Source organism: Ranitomeya variabilis, chromosome 7 (assembly GCF_051348905.1).
Source record: "Ranitomeya variabilis isolate aRanVar5 chromosome 7, aRanVar5.hap1, whole genome shotgun sequence".
NCBI classification, from domain to species: domain Eukaryota; kingdom Metazoa; phylum Chordata; class Amphibia; order Anura; family Dendrobatidae; genus Ranitomeya; species Ranitomeya variabilis.
Genome location: NC_135238.1, coordinates 180,052,238 through 180,072,239, shown reverse-complemented (window position 1 = coordinate 180,072,239; position 20,002 = coordinate 180,052,238). Strand labels below are relative to the sequence as shown.

General features: G+C 48.0%; 1 protein-coding gene across 3 annotated transcripts in view; it reads left to right on the top strand.

Annotated features, from left to right (window-relative positions):
• The window catches only part of PCNT (pericentrin), a 117,700-nt gene that overhangs the window by 6,360 nt on the left and 91,338 nt on the right, over positions 1–20,002 (top strand). For all 3 annotated transcript variants that reach the window (XM_077272405.1, XM_077272404.1, XM_077272403.1), the window contains exons 6-12: positions 1,091–1,174; positions 1,256–1,405; positions 2,304–4,158; positions 5,686–5,774; positions 5,870–5,966; positions 6,060–6,391; positions 6,484–6,700. In XM_077272405.1, the coding sequence (XP_077128520.1) occupies positions 1,091–1,174; positions 1,256–1,405; positions 2,304–4,158; positions 5,686–5,774; positions 5,870–5,966; positions 6,060–6,391; positions 6,484–6,700 (2,824 nt within the window). The remainder of the gene's footprint in view (positions 1–1,090; positions 1,175–1,255; positions 1,406–2,303; positions 4,159–5,685; positions 5,775–5,869; positions 5,967–6,059; positions 6,392–6,483; positions 6,701–20,002) is intronic.

Below are 20,002 nucleotides of genomic sequence, written 5' to 3'. Positions count from 1 at the left end.
GCATTCCTCACCCCACAAGCCTTCAGTAAGATTAGGGTGAGGCGCACGCAACTTTTCAAAATCGATTCACTGAGGTGTGCCACCTAATCCTGAGCTCTGCATGATGTAGGGACAGAGATCCTGATTTCAGTGATGTCACTCACTGGGCTGCTTGTTTTAAGTTAGATAATCACTATTTTATCAGCAGAAAATTATCACTAGAGGTCTAGTAAACCTGCTGCCATGTAATCCTTCATAGGCTACTTTCACACTAGCGTTTTTGCCTGTACGTCGCAATGCGTCGTTTAGGAGAAAAACCGCATCCTGCAAAGCTGTCTGCAGGATGCGTTTTTTGAATTTTTCCCCAGAGACTAACATTACCGATGTATTACCACGTGCGACGGTTGCGTCGTGTACCGCCGCCACAAAAAAGTTACATGTAACTTTTTTTGTGCGTCGAGTCCACCATTTTTGACCGCGCATGCGCGGCCGAAACTCCGCCCCCTCCTCCCCGGACCTTACAATGGGGCAGCGGAAGCGTCGTAAGACTGCTTCCGCTGCCCACGTCGGACATTTATTTCACAGCATGCGTCGGTATGTCGGCCCGACGCACTGCGACGGGCCCGTACCGACTCTAGTGTGAAAGCGGCCATACTCATGAGCTGTTTAACCCTGCCCACACCACTGATTGGCAACTTCTGTGTATAATGCACATAGACCGAAAGCTGCCAATCAGTGTTGTTGGTGGGGTTATAGAGAGCTCAGCATTCAGAGAACTGCTGCATCTGCAGCATATAAAACAGGAATTTTATCTAAACTGAAGCAAGTAACCTAGTAAGCGATACAACGCTGGCATCAGGGTCTCGGCCCCTTGCATCATTCTGCTCTCAGATGAGGTAGTAAAAACTTGATGACAGATACCCTTTAAGAAAGGGTTGTCCAGTAGCGGACAACCGCTTTAACAGTTGTCTCTTTGGGTTGTCTGATATTGCTGGTCAGTCCTCAAATGGGCATTATCTGCAGACACAGGACACACTTGCTGTTCCTGGATATGATGCAAATGTTTTTTGCTTTTGTAAATACTGAAACTTTGCATCTCAATGCTCTTCAGGTTCATTGTCTGAATGCAGAATTTGAAAAAAGAATGGATGTTTCTGGAGAGAGCTGGAGGGAGCAGATTGCCACACTGAATCAGGTAATTGCTGCCAAATAGTAATCAGGACGCTCACATTTATTTTTAGCTAAACTAAATCTTCAATAACATTGTCCACTGCAGGCGCATGAAAGCCAAATTACCCTTCTGCAATCCAGTTATGAAGGAGATCTGCATAAGGTGTGTTCTGACCTGAAAACGGAGAAACAGAAATTGGAGGAACTTGTGCAACAGCTAGAGAAGGCGCATAGTATAGAGATGGCACAGACCCAGGTATGCTACTGCTAGACGTTATATAGGAGGTTTTGTGTTTTTTTTCATATTGTTCCATTGAAATCTAACTTGTTTCTCTGGCAATCCTTCAAGGAGAGCACAGGGTTCCTGACTTGGCTGCGTACATACTCATAATTCTCAATACGTGGGCGTGTACATTGCTGGGTCTCCCTTAAACCCCCCCCCCCCCCTTCTTCATTCTTACTCCCCATCTTCCCCATTTCCCCCCCCCCCCCCCTTTTTTTTTTTTTTTTTCTTTCCTCTTTTCTCCTATCTCTACAATTGCTTTTCTTAAAGGTTCTGTATTCTGTATAAGGTCCATGTCCCGAGGTGATTCTCAAGGTGAGAAGCGTGTACCCTTTATGTGCCAGAGTCTTGTTCAACTACACTTGTGCTGTGTTCTCAGAGGTGTAATGTATAGCTCTGGACATTGTAATGATTCTTTTTATTGTTTTTGCTGTTTAAAAATTTCAATAAATATATTTACTGAAATCTAACTTGTTAACCCTGATCAAGTAAAAATCATGTCCACCTAATTGATTAAGTGCTTCCTCAGTGACATTGGGGAAGATTTAGCAGTTTTAGGCCAATTTCACAGTAATTTATTTTCGGTCCGGTTTAAGCTATTTTTGTACTAAGCCTGTTTTCCTCACTAACCCTGGTCACTATGATCAAATTGAGTCTTATTTTTGTCATTAAAATGAAGTAACATGGGCATTGTACCCTGGGTAAATTATCACATAAAGTATTAACAGGGGACATATACTTCATTTGTGTGTAGTTTGTTCTACGGGGACATAATCTTCTTGATCCATTAACCTATGGTGATGGTTTTTGTGTGGTGTTGTATGTGTGTGTGGTCTTTTTTTTTTTTTTTTTCATTATTCTCTCTTTGCAGTCTGCACATAATATAGAAATGGAGGCCATGCGTCTAAGTCTGAACAACCTGCACACCGCACACCTTGAACTAAGTCAGTCAAACCTACTGAAAGAGAAGGAGAATGCCTTGGTCCAGCTTCGTGATCAGCTGAATAACAAGTGGGCACAAGACCTAGCGATCCTTCAGAGCAAGAATCAGTTTGAAGTAGAGCATTGGCGTGAAGTGCATAGACAGGCACTGGAGAGTTTACGAGAGGAGCTATCAAAGGAAATCTCACGTCAGCAACAGGAACACTTGAAAGAGACTGAGCTTCTAAAGGAAAATCATACAACCCAATGCTTAGAGTTGGAAGGAAGATGCAAAAAAGAGCTTGAGTCTATGCAGAAGATGTGTGATGAGCAGAAAGTGGAATTTGAGAGAAAGTCAGAGGAACTTAGATTAATGGAAGAGGAAAGTTTAGTTAAGTTGTCAAACTTGCAGGAACTACATATTCTGGAGAGAGAAGAAATGCTAAATTTGCATCTAGAGGAAAGAAAACAGTGGGAAATAAAGCAAGATGGACTTAACCAACAACTCAAAGTTTCTTTGGAAGGAAGTGACCTGTGTAGGAAGGAGATGTTACATTTGGAAGAACAAAATCCTAAAGGGAGGACAGAATTGAAAGAAATTAACTCTAAACAGTTGGAAGAGATTGAACAGATGCAGAATGAACTTTCAACTGCGTTGAAGCAAAATGAAGAGCTTGCAAGACAAATTGAGTCTCTTTCTGAGAGACGTGCAACGGAAGAATCAAAACTACGAGATCATAAGAAGGATTTAGAAATCCTGGATTCTGATCATAATATTGGAAAACCAGAGTGCGAAAGTCAAGAAAACAAACCTTTCCAGGAGCTTGAGAAACTAAAGAGGGAGCTGTCTAAGATGACTGAGCTACATTCACACGAAACTGATCAGCTTCAGAAAAAACACTCCGATGAGATACTGCACTTACAGGATGGTCATTCAAAGAAGATAAATGAACTTCAGGATCTTCTTGCCCTGGAAAAACAAGAGTGGGGAAAGCAGCAAGAAGAACATACAAAGAAAATGTTGCAGCTTCAAGTGCAATGTGAAAATCTTGAGAATAATCATCTCCAGGAGAAAGATGAGTGGGAGAAGCAGACCGAACAGCAGTCAGAAATTCTGAAAAGTTTGAATAAAGAAACTATACAACATCAGGATGAACATTCAAAAGCCATAAAGCAACTACAAGAGAAACATGACAAGGAAATTGAAGAAATACAAGAGCATCATATCCTGGAAAAGGAGGAGTGGGAGAAGCAGCGAGACCAACATTCTCAGGAATTGGATCTCCTGGTCAATCAGCATTCGCAAGAGCTGAAACGTATTGGTGAGGAGCTATTGCAGAACTCCTTACAGAAACAAGAACAACATTCCAAGCAATTAGAACAAATTCAAGAAGAATGCACAAAGCAAATACTGGAGTTACGACAGCAGCATCTCCTCGAAATCCAGAAAATGAATGATCTTTATATGCAAGAGAATCCAGATTGGAAGAAACAAGCCAACCAATACTTCCAGCAGATGCAAAGTAACAAACCTCTGCTGCAGACTGCCCCCCAAGACACATGTACACACCAAGAACTGCTGAAAAATGGTATTTGTCTGGTCGAGGAAGTTCATACCAAAGAAAATATTGTATTGGAGGAATGTAAACAGCATAGCGAACAATTACACCACGCAGGAAATCTGAATCCTCAAGAAGATCTCTCTGACCCGATAGAGGAACACTATGTACAAGGGCTACAGGATCAACAGGAGAAACAGATGGAGGCTAGTCCCCTGAGCGAGTCCACTCTCCAGCAACATAAGGGTAAAGTATTCGATATGACCACAGCTCTGATGCACTTAGTATTTCTTACACACTGTATTCTCAGCTTCGTGATGCTACCAGTTACATAGAATCCAGATCTGTTTATATATAAAGGAGTGTCCCAGCTAATAACTCTGGATAGGTAATAAATACTGGGTCAGTACAGGTTTAATACCTAAAATCTCCATTAAATGGAATGCTAAAATGTGCCATCTATCGTATTTTACTGACTATAAGATGCACCTCAAATTTTGAGGAGGAAAATGGGGTGGGGGGGAAATGCTGTCAAATGAGGGTTTGTCTTATAGTCCAAATTTAGCTTGCGGTGGTGGAGTTGGGTCACAGGAGGCAGTCGCCGCTGCAGGAAGCCGGCAGTGGCATGAGTGGGCTGGGAGGAGGAGCTGTCTCAGCAGTGGGCTTCATGAAAATGTGGGCTGTGCAGGCAGGAGTGGAGTCCCAGCTCTACACATTCCTCTCCAGGAGGTGGGCCTCATTAAAATGGCCACCAGAGGCTGCGCAGGCACAGATTTAAGATCTTGGCTCGTCATTGTATCCAATAGTGGAGATGAGTGAATTTGATCGGATCAGGGCTTATTCTGCAAACAATAGCGATTACCGAAAGCTGCAGAGGGAACACGGCTTCCTGGATCGCTCCTGCTGATCAGCTGTCTGGTGCCGCAGCTGCATGTGTCACAGCTGTGTGACATTAACAACACCTGCATGGAGAGCTCAACAAACAGGTTCTCCATGCATGTGTTGGGACTGTCACACATCTGCGACACACGCAGCTGCGGAGCAGAACAGCTGATCGGCCAGAGCGATCCAGGAAGCCGGGTTCCCTCTTCAGCATATTCAGTAATCACAATTGTTTGCCGAATAAGCCCTGACCCGATAAAATTCGCTCATCTCTATCCAAGAGTGGACAGTGCAAAACATGGGCGATAGAAGGCAAACTCTACAAAATTGGCAGAGTGTGGCAAATTGAAACATTAACCTTGGCTCCAATTACATATCCCCAAAGTCAACCACTTTGATATGGATTTGTTCCAACCCTATCCCACACCTCAGACTGTTAATTCATATGGACGGTTTCCTACAATGGCAAATGATATAACTTTGCAAGAGTGTGAGACGAACTTCTCTTTATTCTGTATAGAAAGGGCACCGTGCCAATGTTGGCTTATGTGCTAGTTCATATGGGCTATTTTTTTTCACAAAGACCTCAGTTCCATGTGGGGGGAAAAACTGCAGCATGTGCTCTTCTGGTATAAATTTATGGACCAAACTAATAGCTGGGCGCTCCTGCACCCGTTTGCAATGCAGATGGGTACCTGCAGCCGGTTACTTTCATAATGTACAGCTGCGACTGAACCAATAAATTTAGCGACCCATCTGACCATAGCCGAAGATGGAGGGCTTGGCGATGAAATGTTAATGATCACTGTAGTGCTAATTGAGCTGAATATTACTCTTATATAGATGTGTGTTTCTCCAGTGTAAAAACTTTTTTTTTTAATTATATACTAGCATTTCTACCTGATACTAATAAAGAACAGGCCCAAGTCTATACTCAACATCAGGAGAATGAAATACTGGACGAATGTGTTCAGAACCAGGTATTAAAGTCAAAGTATTCTAGTCTTCCACGATGTAGATGTTTTTTGTTTCTTTTTCTAATATGTACATTTTGTTTTCAACAAACACATTGCAGATTAATTATAGTGAGGTCAAAATTAAGTCAAGTGAAGAAATCCAACTTTTATGGTCTCAGGTTGACGGGTCCAGAGCAAGTCGCCAAGAACTTAATGGTACCTATTGCACTTCAGGTTTTCATCGCTTTTGTTTTTCTCCTTCACACGTACCATATACTAGTAAAATGTATCTGTATTTTATGGTTTTAGAGTTAAAACAACAGCTCATTGCCCGTTCTACACAGTTGGAAGAAATTGACAGAATGAGGAAAAATTTTGAGCTGGAACGGATAAAGCTTAAAGCTGAACATGAAAAGGAGATGGAAGAACTTCGGATATACTTTGAGCAGAAGTCCAGCTCTGCAGAGGAGACCTACAGAGAAGAGCTGGAGATACTGCATCAGCGTCTTAAAGAAATGAATGACGACGAGAAGGTGGAGATGACTCCCCTGAACTGTTCTACTTTGACTTTAGAAGAGTGTTTTGAAAGTGAAAAGTTAGAATTTCTACAGCATTTGACAGACCAGCTGGAGGAACACAAGGTTAGTCTGTATGTTTTACTCCAGACCTGGTTGTTTGTGATTTACTTTTGCACTTCGTAAGTTTGCTTTTTATTTTTTCGTGTCTTGGGCAGGAAGAACTTGCTTATTCACGACTTCATGTAGAAGAGAAGCACAAACAGGAGCTAGAAAACCTCCGTGCAGCCCTTAGCCTACAGTACAAGGAGGATGTGTTAAATCTTAGGATGGACCTGTCTGAAAAGTATACATCTGAGATTGAGGCATTAAAGAAGAAGCACTGTCTGGATCTGGAGAAGCTGAGAGCTAGATTGTCTGAGGAGCACATCAGAGGTGACTTGTGATTTGTCATTTTATGCTAGAAATATATAGCATTTTTCGCAAGGAAAAAAGTCTGCATTCTACAATCCATACATAATATAAAATAAATCTGTAAATGTATACTGGGGGTTTCTTTCAATGATTAGCATCATCTCCAAAGGCAAATTTAATTCTATTTTGCTGATGGGAATTTCCATGAAATTTTCTACAAACAGCTGACCACTACTTTTAAAGCAATAATTAAATTACCATCCTCCTACACCAACTTTTTTCTGATACCCGGGTGGTCTTTGTTTACCTGGCCTCAGCAATGAATTTGCTTGTCTATGCCTAAACGTTTGCAATAATCTCTGGCTGTAGTGGAAATGTGGTGATACCACTGAGAACTCTTGCAACCAGTGATTGGCCGAAGCGGTCAGTTTTAAGATGACAGGACAAAGCTACATCCAGGTAATTATACCCATTGGGTAATTATGAAAATGTCGCCACCAGAACAGTAAGGGATTGATACATTTGAATATTGGTAAATTTTTTTATTTTATACCATTAACAGCTGTTTGTTAAAATTTCATGGAGCTGGGAAATCTTTATGTTCAAGAATGGTATAGACCAAACCTGAGCTAAGTGCGATCTAAGACGCACATCCAGCCCTTTGGCTGTTCCTGTCTGGCCAGCGGACTGAGACAGCAGAAGTGCTGAAAACCGTGGCCCTCAGATTCTCAGTGTGGGGGATCATGCTGTATATTGGGGTGCTGTGGGCGATCACACTGTATATAGGAGGGGCTGTGTATGGATCTTTATATGGGAGTGCTGTGTGTGTGGGATCATACATTGGGTGTATATAGTGGGAGATTGTACTCTATTGAGGAAGAGCAGTGTATGGGGGACTCGTACTGTATAAAACAGGGCTCAGGAACCTTTTTTCCTGGCAAGAGCCATTTGAATATTTGTACCTCGGTTGTGTATTGAGGTGGGTGCGTTGGACTGTGTGGGGCCATTATACCGTGTGTTGGCAGGGCCAGTTTTAAACAAAGTTGGGCCTTGGGCAAAACTTTAAAATGGGGGGGCACTTTAATGCTCACACATTGCATCAGCACACAAACGTTTTGGTTGTATTTGGATGTGCTGAGTCTTTTAAACAGGCGTGATCGACAAATATTGAAGTTGTTCGCTTGTTTCCTGATATCTTTACACAGCTGAGGAAGAAGGAAGGTCACAGAACGACCACTAGTAGATCAATGTGTCCCCATACAGTATTATGTTAGCACTGCATCTACAGTTTTCACCGGGCGATGTGCTGCCCAGAACAGTGTTTTTTGTTTCGGCATAAATTATCCAGTCACTCGATGAATAGGCAGCATATTGCTAGTTCAGTATAATGCACTCCCCATACGCCTCCATATAGTATAATGCAGTCCTGTGTGTTGTGGGGGAGCTGGTTATCAAGGTACAAGCACCTAATAACAGGTGTATGATTTATAAAGTTAATCAAAACCTTATAATTTACTGCTTTTTATACGTTGCAACGGGTAAGAATACATATTGCAATAACTCCTATCCATACAGGTTTTAATTTTGATAAATATAAAGTGATACAATTAATATAAAATTGTTATTAATATTGAGCTGAATTAATTTCAGCCTATTGGTTCGACCCTCTGCAACAGTCGGGGTCTTGTGTGACCTCTTGGGAAAATGAGTTTCTCCTTCGCCTCATTGGGGGACCCAGACTATGGGTTGTATGCAGGTTGCTATTAGGAGGCTGACACGAAGTTGAAACAAAGAGTTAGCTCCTCCTCTGCAGTATACACCCTCGTGCAGGCTTCCCAGAGAACCAATTCTTGCTTGGTGTCCGTAGGATGCACACGGACGGGTCTGCTATTCAGACCGAAAACTCTATTTTATTTTTACACTTTTGACTTTATTTTTTACATTGGACAAAGGGGTGACTGATCCTTTCAAGGCTTCGATCTCCCCAAACCATCAACAGGTGAGCACGGAGAGTGTAACCTCTCCGTATCCTCTCCTGCGATGTGGGATGCCATGCCAGAGTTGATTCTTAGGGGAGACTTGTCCCTTCAAGGGCACCGATCTCCCACATCTTCAACGGACGAGCACATGGAGTGTTGCATCCTCTACCACAGCCAGGCCTATTGCCGGACATTCAGCCCTGTCCCACCCTAGGGGATTAACCCCTTGGATGTACAGAGGCCCACCTCGTGGCTTCCAAGCAGCCCCCACTGCACCACCACTGTTAAAGCGGACGGTCCCTCTCCTCCTCCCTCCTTAAAGGGCCACTGTCACCCCCCCCTCTCCAGCCGTTATAAACTAAAAGAGCCTTGTGCAGCAGTAATGCTGCATTCTAACAAGGTGGCTCTTTTAGTTTTTGGTTCAAGTATTCCCAAAGTAAAGCGCTTTGAAACTTATCCAAAATACCTGTCTTTAGTCAGGGAGGCGGGTCCTCACTCCCCAGCTTCAACCGCTACTCTGCCGTCACTCAAATCTTCAGGGGCTTTCGGCCCCACCCCCTCCGCGCTGTTTTCCTCTTCAAAACCAGCGCCTGCGCTGTGTGTAAGCTCTGGCCGTGTGACGTCCCAGCCAGGCTTGCAGACTGCAACTGTGCGGGCATTGTGGCCACCCACCTTGGGAATCCCAGCCCCGCAGTGTGTTATGCATTATGCACAGTGCGGGGCTAGGATTCCTGGGCATGCGCTCTGCATGTGTCAGCCTGTCACCCAGGTCCCCCGCCTTACAGCGTCTGTATACTGTACTGTATGAGGAGGCACGATCAGCTGAATACAGTATACAGATGCTGTAAGGCGGGGGACCTGGGTGACAGGCTGACACACGCAGTGCGCATGCCCAGGAATCCTAGCCCCGCACTGTGCATAATGCATAACACACTGCGGGGCTGGGATTCCCAAGGTGGGTGGCCGCAATGCTCGCACAGGCGCAGTCTGCAAGCCTGGCTGGGACGTCACACGGCCAGAGCTTACACACAGCGCAGGCACCGGTTTTGAAGAGGGAAAAAAGCGCGGAGGGGGTGGCGCCGAAAGACCCTGAAGATTTGAGTGACGGCAGAGTAGCGGTTGAAGCTGGGGAGTGAGGACCCGCCTCCCTGGCTAAAGACAGGTATTTTGGCTAAGTTTCAAAGCGCTTTATTTTGGGAATACTTGAACCAAAAACTAAAAGAGCCACCTTGTTAGAATGCAGCATTACTGCTGCACAAGGTGGCTCTTTTAGTTTATAACGGCTGGAGGGGGGTGACAGTGGCCCTTTTAAAGGGATGGTGGATTGAGGGTTTTCCCCCCTATCCCTGCACTGTCCAAACTAGCAGCAGCACAGGAGGACCTGCAGCAAGCTGCCTTACCTACCACCCGGCAGCCTCTCCAGGTAAGTGTGGGGGCTCCCTTCAGGCGGTGGGGGTGGGGGGGCGGCGCTGGGTAAGGGGGACCCAATATCATTGCGGGGGCGTGCAACGGCTTCTTCGCAAGCCGGCGCTGCAAATTTAGTCCCCGGCTTTGGCCCTATTCTAGGCCCCAACCCCCGACTCCGCCCACGCTATAAAGCGATGCGGAAGCTCCGTCCACCGATCCTGGCACTTCTCGCACAGCACGAGAAGCGCCTCTCAAATCTCGGGGGCCATCTTTCTCCCCCCAGACCGCCTCAGCACTATCTGCCATCAGGAGCAAGTAGGTGTCCTTCAGGGTCCACGCAGGAGGAGCGGGGACACAGACCTGGGTAAGGTAGCGCAGCATTTTAGATTCCTCCCTGCTGTAACCCCTTCTTTTCTCGGCAGTACCCCTTCTCATCAGCCCCTAATATTATAGGGCCACATAGGCTGGGACATGATGTACCCTTCTAAGGCATCAAAAAAGTCTTAACAAGACTATGGCTATATTCTTTACTTCATGCTCTTCCTGCCAATCTGTGTTTCCTAAGCCTCTGCAATGCCTGTGCCCCCAACTGCGCTCAGGAGCTTTCCGCCACCACCGCGCTCAGTGTACCTAGTCCCCTTGAGTGGGCTTCGTAACTGTCTCAGTCCATGGCTTCACTGGCCAAAGCGACTGATTCCATCCGTGATCCTTCGGGGAACCAGAGCGTTTGTAGGACTGATGTAGACTGATATTCCCAAAGCCGGGAGCAGTTGGTTAGCAGGGGCCGTAAGCACTTTAAAAGCCGTCAGGCACCTAGAAAACTGATCTGTAGCACGTCTCCTGAGAGGACACGTGCCTTGTCGCCTCCCAGCTCCTCTTCTTGCTCTCTCCAGAGTTCAGTCAAAGGACTGGGTGGAATCTCCAGTGGTAGATCCCCCAGTATCCCGCCTAGCATCCAAAACTCTCCTGTCCATGCCGGATGACTCATCCATCAAAAATCCCACTGACTGTCGGATGGAAGGCTTGGCCCACTCTGTTTTTGAGGCCTCAGGTTTGGCTCTCTATCCATCTTTTGCTGCAGTGTGGGTAGCTAAAGCTATGGTTTTCTGGACAGAGACCGTAGCTAATTCACTTCGGATCAGTAACCTTCCTCCAGTGGCGGTGCGCCATGCCAACCAAATTTCCCAGGCAGGCAATTACCTGGTACATGCATCTTTGGATGCGGCCGGTTGTGCTGCTCAGTCAGTAGCCAATTCCATCTCTATAGGAAGGTCATTATCGCTCAGAGTGGAAGGTAGACTCTGCATCAAAAAAGTCTCTCACCTCACTTCCCTATCAAAGCCGTTGCTTATTTGGAGAAAAGCTTGATCAGTTCATTTTCGATACTACGGGAGGAAAGCGTAAATTCCTTCTCCAACAGACTCTGGCATCCTTTTCGGAGACAGCAACAAATTTGTTTCCGTTACTTTCTCTCCACTTCAAGCTGGGCCACTACCACTACTTCGTCCGGTTCAGGACGTTCTCCACGAAGAGATGGTCTCGTCTCGTCTCGTCTCGTCTCGTACAGACCTAACCAGCATTGGAAGCCCCGACCCAAACAGTCGAGGCCTAAGGGCCCTAGGTCCCAGAGATTTTCCTCACGCTGACTGTCTGGCTTTCCATATTTTCCGACGAGTGGGTCAGAGTTCTGGTGTCGTCAGGATACAAAATCGACTTTGCTACACGCCCCCTTCAAGTTTTTCCATCCCGTCCTCCGTCTTCAGAGGCAAGGGCAGAGGCTTTCTCCCGGGCCATAGACTCATTGCATCACGATGGCGTCATTGTCCCAGTCTCAGAAAGTTAAAGGTTTCTATTCAAACCTTTTTGTCCCAAAGAAAGACGGAAAGGTGAGACCCATACTAGACCTCAAAATTCTAAACAAGTTTGTCAAGGTCTGTAATTTCCGCATGGAATCTCTGCATTCAGTTATCAGTTCCCTGACAGAAGGGAAATTTTTGGCCTTAATTGACTTCCGAGACTTACTTGCACATTCTAATTTTTTTCCCCCTCACCAGAGATTCCTGCGCTTTGCCATTTACGACCTTCATTTCCAATTCATTGCCCTGCCCTTCGGCCTGGCTACTGCCCCCAGAGTGTTAACAAGTCATGGCGGCTGTTATGTACATCCTGCACTCTCGGGACGTGATCTTTCTGCCCTATCTGGACGACCTGTTGATCAAAGGTCCGTCCTTCCACGACTGCGCGGGGTCAGTTTGTATTACTTGCGATACCCTTTCTCGCCTGGGCTGGCTGATTAAACTTAAGCAAATCCTCTCCGGTCGCAGCGCAGCAGATGTCCTTTCTAGGCATGTCCCTGGTCTCATCTTGGGGGTTTTTAATTCTCCCTCCTGACAAAGTCTTAGCCCTTCAACAAGGAGCCCGAGCGCTTTGTCAGTCTTAACCTCACTCCATCCAGTTTGCAGTGAGGGTACTAGGAAAGATGGTGGCCGTAATGGAAGCGGTCCCCTTTGCGCAACTGCACCTTCGTCCCCTACAACATGCCCTTCTGGCAGCTTAGGACAGAAACCCTTTCTCCCTCGACCCAAAGGTGCCGCTTATCCCTGCAGGTAAAACAGACACTCAGGTGGTGGACATTAAACTATCCTCTCAACTGGGGGGGGGGGGGGGAAGAGAGAGAGAGTCTTTTCTACCCATTCAATGGCTAGTGGTGACTACCGATGGCAATCTTTCGGGCTGGGGAGCAGTCTTCCACCACCACACTGCTGAGGTCCGCTGGTCAATTCAGGAATCGAAGCTACCGATCAACATTCTGGAGATCCGTGCTATTCGACTGGCCCTGTGTTATGATGCCTGGAGTGGACACACTGGATCGCGGTGATGACCGTTCACAGGCGAGCTGACCAGGTGGAACTGACCCCCTATACAGGGTTTGTTGGGGGCAAGCCTAGAAGGGAGACACACCGTGATAGCTTATGCCAGAGGGGCAGCTCGAGGACAATGAGGATAATGAGAGTACTCACCGAGGACCAGATGGGTGGAGCAGCCACAGAGGAAATCCGGGACTCTGGACACGGCAGGGTTCACACAAAGGGGTACTGGATACAGGACGGAGCAGAGCACTCACTGGAAGCGTACAAGGCCAGAGCAGAGCACGCACTGGAAAAGTGTACAGGGACTGAGTAGAGCACGTGCGCAGTGGAAGCGTACAGGGACTGAGCAGAGCATGCACTGGACGCGTACAGGGCCAGAGCAGAGCATGCACTGGAAACGTACAGGGCCAGGGCAGAGCACGCACTGGAAAAGTACAGGGACTGAGCAGAGCACGCATGCACGCACTGGAAGCATGCAGGGACCTGACGTACTGAAACCTAAATGGACCTGGTGGGAGCACGGAGGGACACAATAATAATCAGACGCTTCCTCTAGCAGGAAGCGACCTGATATACCCGGAGGCCACTGCCCAGGCAGAACAGCGCTTCTGGGTCAGTACAACCCGGCATCATAAAGAAGCCAGGAGTGCGCGCAACCGCAACCTAAGCGGCCTAGTGCGCATGCGCGGGCAAAGGGATCCCCAGCGCAGCCGAGGACCCAGAGGAGGAGGAACACGGCGAGGGACCCGGGAAGCAAGGTGAGTATCACAGTGCGCCGTAATAGTACCCCCTCCCTTACATCCCCCCCTTTCTTAAGGCAGGAAAGAAATCTCAAGATACAAGGCGCGTTGATGTTCTCCCGTGGTTCCCATGACCTCTCCTCAGGCCCATACCCCTTCCAATCAATCAAGAAGGTTCTCCCCCTAACCTTTCTCCTGCCTAGTATATCTCTTACTTCAAAAACCGTTATCTGTGCTAACAGGTGGCGGAGAAGAACCAACAGAAGAATGAAGGCGGTTAAGGACCACAGGTTTAAGGAGAGACACATGGAAGGAGTTGGAGATACGGAGCGACAATGACGCAGCCTACAAGCTGAGGTTGACTGATTCGAGTCAAGTTCTCATTTTTATAGGAGGGAATCTTGTTTCGGGCTCAGAAAGGACAGGAAGCTGAAAATTATTTGACATCCTGGCGCAAGGATGGCCACCAGTAGTGGCGAGAGATAAGAAAGTACGTCGTCTTAGTTCCAGCATGACCGGCAATTTTAGAAGTGTCCCCAGTGCAACACCCTCTCTGTCTTTCTTTCTCAGAGACGAATGTCATACCCGGCAGTAAGGTAGCAATCCTCAGTGGAGCCACCGAGATGATTTTGTAGGGATCAATAATGTGGGATGGGTTCCTCTTCAAAGTCAGCCGACTGGAAGAACCTTGACAGTGCATCAGCCTTAACGTTCTTCTCGCCTGGACGGAAGCGAAGCTCAAAAGCAAAACGGGCTAAGAATAGGGACCACCGAGCTTGTCTTTGGGCCGACTGAGTATAAGATTCTTGTGATCGGTGAAAATTATGAAGGGGTGTACCGCGACTTTCAGAAGGCTGCCACTCCTCCAACGCTAACTTGATGGCCAGTAGTTCTGTCACCGATGTAATAGTTGCGTTCCGAAGTAGAAAATGTCTTGGAGATGAATCCGCAAGTGATGACGACCTCTGGGAGAGCACAGCCCCGACCCCTGTGGAGGAGGCATCCACCTCGAGAATGAATGGTCTATTAGTGTCTGGGCGATGAAGTACTGGCGTTTGTGCGAAGGCTTGCTTCAGAGTCAAAAAGGCATCCTTGGCCTCCGAAGACCAAACACTGGGATCAGCTCTCTTGCGAATAAGTGACGAGCGATGCATGGTCAACGAGAAGTGGGGCACGAACCACCTGTAATAGTTTCCTAACAAGCAAAAATGTGTCAGGTCCTGACACTGTTAATAAATCTCTAGGAAATATGTACCTGAATAGCTAAGAGAATCCTTTATAGAAATTAAAACATAACTTTTAATACTACTGTTCTAAAAACATTTATGGACACACACAACGAACGTGATAAAGTGCAAACAGTGCATACCAGTGCTCAATAAAAAAATGGTTTTGTCTCACCAAATAGACGTTTTGACAGGAGCCAGACGATGCTTTGAGGGGGAGAGGGGAGGAAGAGTTGTCTATACTACCCCAGTCGTGCCCCTGTGTTGCTCCTGCCCTGACAAGGGCAGTACCCAAGTCAGACTAAATTTGTACCCACCACAAGGAATTTGGACTTCCCTACGCGTTTCCTCTCACATAGGTGAGACTCATCAGGGGAACTGCAAAATTGTGGGATATATTATCAGAAAAAGGCGCCCCCCCCCATCGGGAGGTGGCTGCTATGTGTCCGGTGCTATCGGTTTTTAGCATAGACTGATTATGGTAGGACCCTACCATGCTAAAAACCGATAGCACCGGACACATAGCAGCCACCTCCCGATGGGGGGGCGCCTTTTTCTGATAATATATCCCACAATTTTGCAGTTCCCCTGATGAGTCTCACCTATGTGAGAGGAAACGCGTAGGGAAGTCCAAATTCCTTGTGGTGGGTACAAATTTAGTCTGACTTGGGTACTGCCCTTGTCAGGGCAGGAGCAACACAGGGGCACGACTGGGGTAGTATAGACAACTCTTCCTCCCCTCTCCCCCTCAAAGCATCGTCTGGCTCCTGTCAAAATGTCTATTTGGTGAGACAAAACCATTTTTTTATTGAGCACTGGTATGCACTGTTTGCACTTTATCACGTTCGTTGTGTGTGTCCATAAATGTTTTTAGAACAGTAGTATTAAAAGTTATGTTTTAATTTCTATAAAGGATTCTCTTAGCTATTCAGGTACCTGTAATAGTTTGCAAAACTGAGGAATCTTTAGATGGCCTTCACCCCAAGGGGTCGCGGCCAGTTGAGGATGCTGGACACCTTTTCGGGATCCATCTTTAAACTGGAATCAGAGATGATGTACCCCAAAAAAGGCAGGGATGTCTGTTCGAAGAGACACTTTTCATACTTGGCGTAGACGATTCTCTCTCAAACTAATTAACAATTGATGCATGTTCCGTCTATGGGTAGGCACATCCGAAGAGAAAAACGAGAATGTCTTCTAGGTACACCACAAGGCAGGAATTCAAAAGATCTCGGAAGACGTCATTTATAAACTTTTGAAACACTGCAGGAGCATTGCAGAGACCGAAGGGCATGAACAAATATTCGTAGTACCCATCCCGGGTGTTTGAATGCGGCCTTCCACTCATCTCCAGCACGGATGCGGACCAAATTGTAGTCCCCACGGAGGTCAAGCTTAGTCTGCGAGGAGCTAGACTTTTTTGCGATCAGCTCATTGGCAGTGGGTACTTGTTCTTGATGGTACTTTCATTGAGCCCTCTGTAGTCAGTGCAAGGACGAAGTGAGCCATCTTTCTTCTTGACAAAGAAGAATCCAGCGCCAGCGGGAGAGGAAGACTTTCGGATAAAGCTTTTGGCCAGCTTCTCCTTAATATACTCCAATATTGCTTGCGATTCAACTGGAGAGAGCGCATGTATTCTGACCCTGGGAGGCGTAGAGCCAGGAATGAGTTCAATCGGGCAATCATATGGCCGATGCAGGGGAAAACTCTCCGCCTCCCTCTTGCAAAAGAAGGACCAATAAGCGACTGGTAATCCGGCCAGAGCGGAGATGGGACAAGATATTTTTGGCAGAGCCAGCTGATAACAGGCATTGATCATGGCAGTGCTGGCCCCAACGAAGAAGGTCCCCTGAGCAATAGTCCAGGATAGGTTCATGCGCCCTCAGCCAAGGTAGCCCGAGAAGAATTGCATGGGATAAATTGGGCAAGATGTATAATGCGATTCTCTCGAGATGCAGAGCCCCCACCTGCAACTCCACCTCTTCCGTAACCTTCATGACGGTCTCTTAAAGGCCTTCCATAAACAGAAGAAATCAGACGCGGCTCCATTAGAATCCTGACCAGAATCCGGTGCTTCTTAACCTCCTCCAGACTAATGAAGTTGCCGGCCGCGCCCAAATCCAAATACGCCGACACAGTAGCTCCCATTCACAGAAGTTATCTGGACAGACATAGTTAAAGCTAGAGAGGAGTCGCACACACCCAGCGAGGCCTCTCCTACCTGACCTAGGTGGAGGAGTTTCCCATCCAAACGGGGCAGGAATGGAGTAAGACTATGTGCACACGTTCTGGATTTTTCATGTTTTTTTTTTTTTTTCGCTATAAAAACGCGATAAAACCGCAAAAAGGCATCCTATTATTAGAATGCAATCCGCAATTTTTGTGCACGTTGCGTTTTTTTTCTGCAAAAAAAAAAAATGCATCGCGGAAAAAAAAACGCAGCATGTTCATTATGTGGATTTTTCGTGTTTTTGCCCCTATATTATTGCATTGGGGAAGCTCCGGGGGGAACAAGTGGAAAAATACGCATGCGGATTTCCTGCTTTAAAAAGTCTGGTTTGGGTCAGAAAATTTCTGCAAAAATTCCTGACGTGTACACATGGCCTAAATGTGACACAATACCACAATAAAAGCAAAGCCCTTGTGCAACTCTCTTTCCGACGCTTATCCGCCATCTTGACCTGATCCACCTGCATAGGCGCAGGAATGGAAGAGGACGCCACAGATCACGGGCTGAGAGATCTAATAATGGAAGAAATCGGACGATGGTACCTCCTCTCCCGGACGGACTCCCGGGAGCGCACCTGGAAGCGTAGATCAGTTTCTTGTGGCCAGAGAGATCAAATCCGGCATTGATTCAAAAAACCCCGGCACAGCTTGGGGTCACCATTATACTGGGGTGGTTTACCTAGATGGGGTGGAGGGTGCGGAGAGGGATCAGTTTTACGAGACTGAGCTTGGGTAGAGGCTGCGGCGGCAGACTGAAGGGAGAGCAGACGGTCATCCATTGAAGCCATATAGCTTAATATGTGAGTGGGTGTCACACTGTTTAACTAGCTCTTGTTGGAGACTGGCGAGTTGGGAAGCATTTCCAGGGTCAGAGGCCTGTGAAGCGGACAACCGAGATTCCATGGACTTCATGAATGACATTATACGTGTCTAAGGCTAGGTTCACATTGCGTTAGTGGGTGATCGCTAACGGACAGCGTTGCACGGCGAAAATGTCGCAATTAACGCCGTGCAACGGGTCCGTTAGCGCACCCATTGACAGCAATGTAAATTTCACCAGCAGCGCATCACTAGCGCGTGCCTTTTTCGGCTCGCGCTAGTGATGTGCCGTTCTTCTGTGACGCGCCTCGGACGCTGCTTGCAGCGTCCGTGGCGCGCCCGAGGTCCGTTCCCCGCTCTCGCAGATCGGGGATCTGCGAGAGCGGGGACGTTAACGCGACCCCTGAACGCGGCCCCTAAATAAACATTGCGTTAGCGCAATCCGCTAGCGCTAAACGAATTGCCCTAACGCAATGTGAACCTAGCCTTATTCTCCCTCAATTACACAAACTCCTTCTGAGCGGCAGCCGAGTCACCATCTGGGTCCATGGCCTGATTATTCTGTTATGATTCCTGGAGTGGACCCACTGGATCGCGGTGACGACCGTTCCCAGGCGAGCTGAGCTGACCAGGTGGAACAGACCCCTATACAGGGACTGTTAGGGGCAAGCCTAGGAGGGAGACATACCTTGTTTTCTTATGCCAGAAGGGCGGCTCGAGGACGAGGAGAATGAGGGTACTCACCGAGGACCAGATGGGTGGAGCAGCCGCAGAGAACTCAGGACACTGCAGGGTTCACATAGAGGGTACCGGATACAGGACAGAGCAGAGCATGCACTGGAATCATACAGGGTCTGAGCAGAGCACGTACGCACTGGAAGCGTACAGGGACTGAGCAGAGCACGCGCGCACTGGAAGCGTACAGGGACTGAGCAGAGCACGCGCGCACTGGAAGCGTACAGGGACTGAGCAGAGCACGCGCGCACTGGAAGCGTACAGGGACTGAGCAGAGCACGCGCGCACTGGAAGCGTACAGGGACTGAGCAGAGCACGCGCGCACTGGAAGCGTACAGGGACTGAGCAGAGCACGCGCGCACTGGAAGCGTACAGGGACTGAGCAGAGCACGCGCGCACTGGAAGCGTACAGGGACTGAGCAGAGCACGCGCGCACTGGAAGCGTACAGGGACTGAGCAGAGCACGCGCGCACTGGAAGCGTACAGGGACTGAGCAGAGCACGCGCGCACTGGAAGCGTACAGGGACTGAGCAGAGCACGCGCGCACTGGAAGCGTACAGGGACTGAGCAGAGCACGCGCGCACTGGAAGCGTACAGGGACTGAGCAGAGCACGCGCGCACTGGAAGCGTACAGGGACTGAGCAGAGCACGCGCGCACTGGAAGCGTACAGGGACTGAGCAGAGCACGCGCGCACTGGAAGCGTACAGGGACTGAGCAGAGCACGCGCGCGGACTGGAAGCGTACAGGGACTGAGCAGAGCACGCGCGCGGACTGGAAGCGTACAGGGACTGAGCAGAGCACGCGCGCGGACTGGAAGCGTACAGGGACTGAGCAGAGCAGGTGCGCACTGGAAGCGTACAGGGACTGAGCAGAGCATGCGCGCACTGGAAGCGTACAGGGACCTGGCGTAGTGAAACCTAAATGACGTGGTGGGAGCACGGAGAGACACAATAATAATCAGGCACTTCTTCTAGCAGGAAGCGACCTGATATACCCGGAGGCCGGTGCCCAGGCAGGACAGCTCTTCCTGGTCAGTACAACCCGGCATCATAACGAAGCCAGGAGTGCGCGCGGCCTAGCGTGCATGCGTGGGGAACGGGATCCCCAGTGCTGCCGAGGACCCAGAAGAGGAGGAAAAGGAACAAGGCGAGGGACCCGGGAAGCTAGGTAACTATGACAGCGCGCTTTAAAGGGAACCTGTCACCCCCAAAATCGAAGGTGAGCTAAGCCCACCGGCATCAGGGGCTTATCTACAGCATTCTGTAATACTGTAGATAAGCCCCCGATGTATCCTGAAAGATGAGAAAAAGAGGTTAG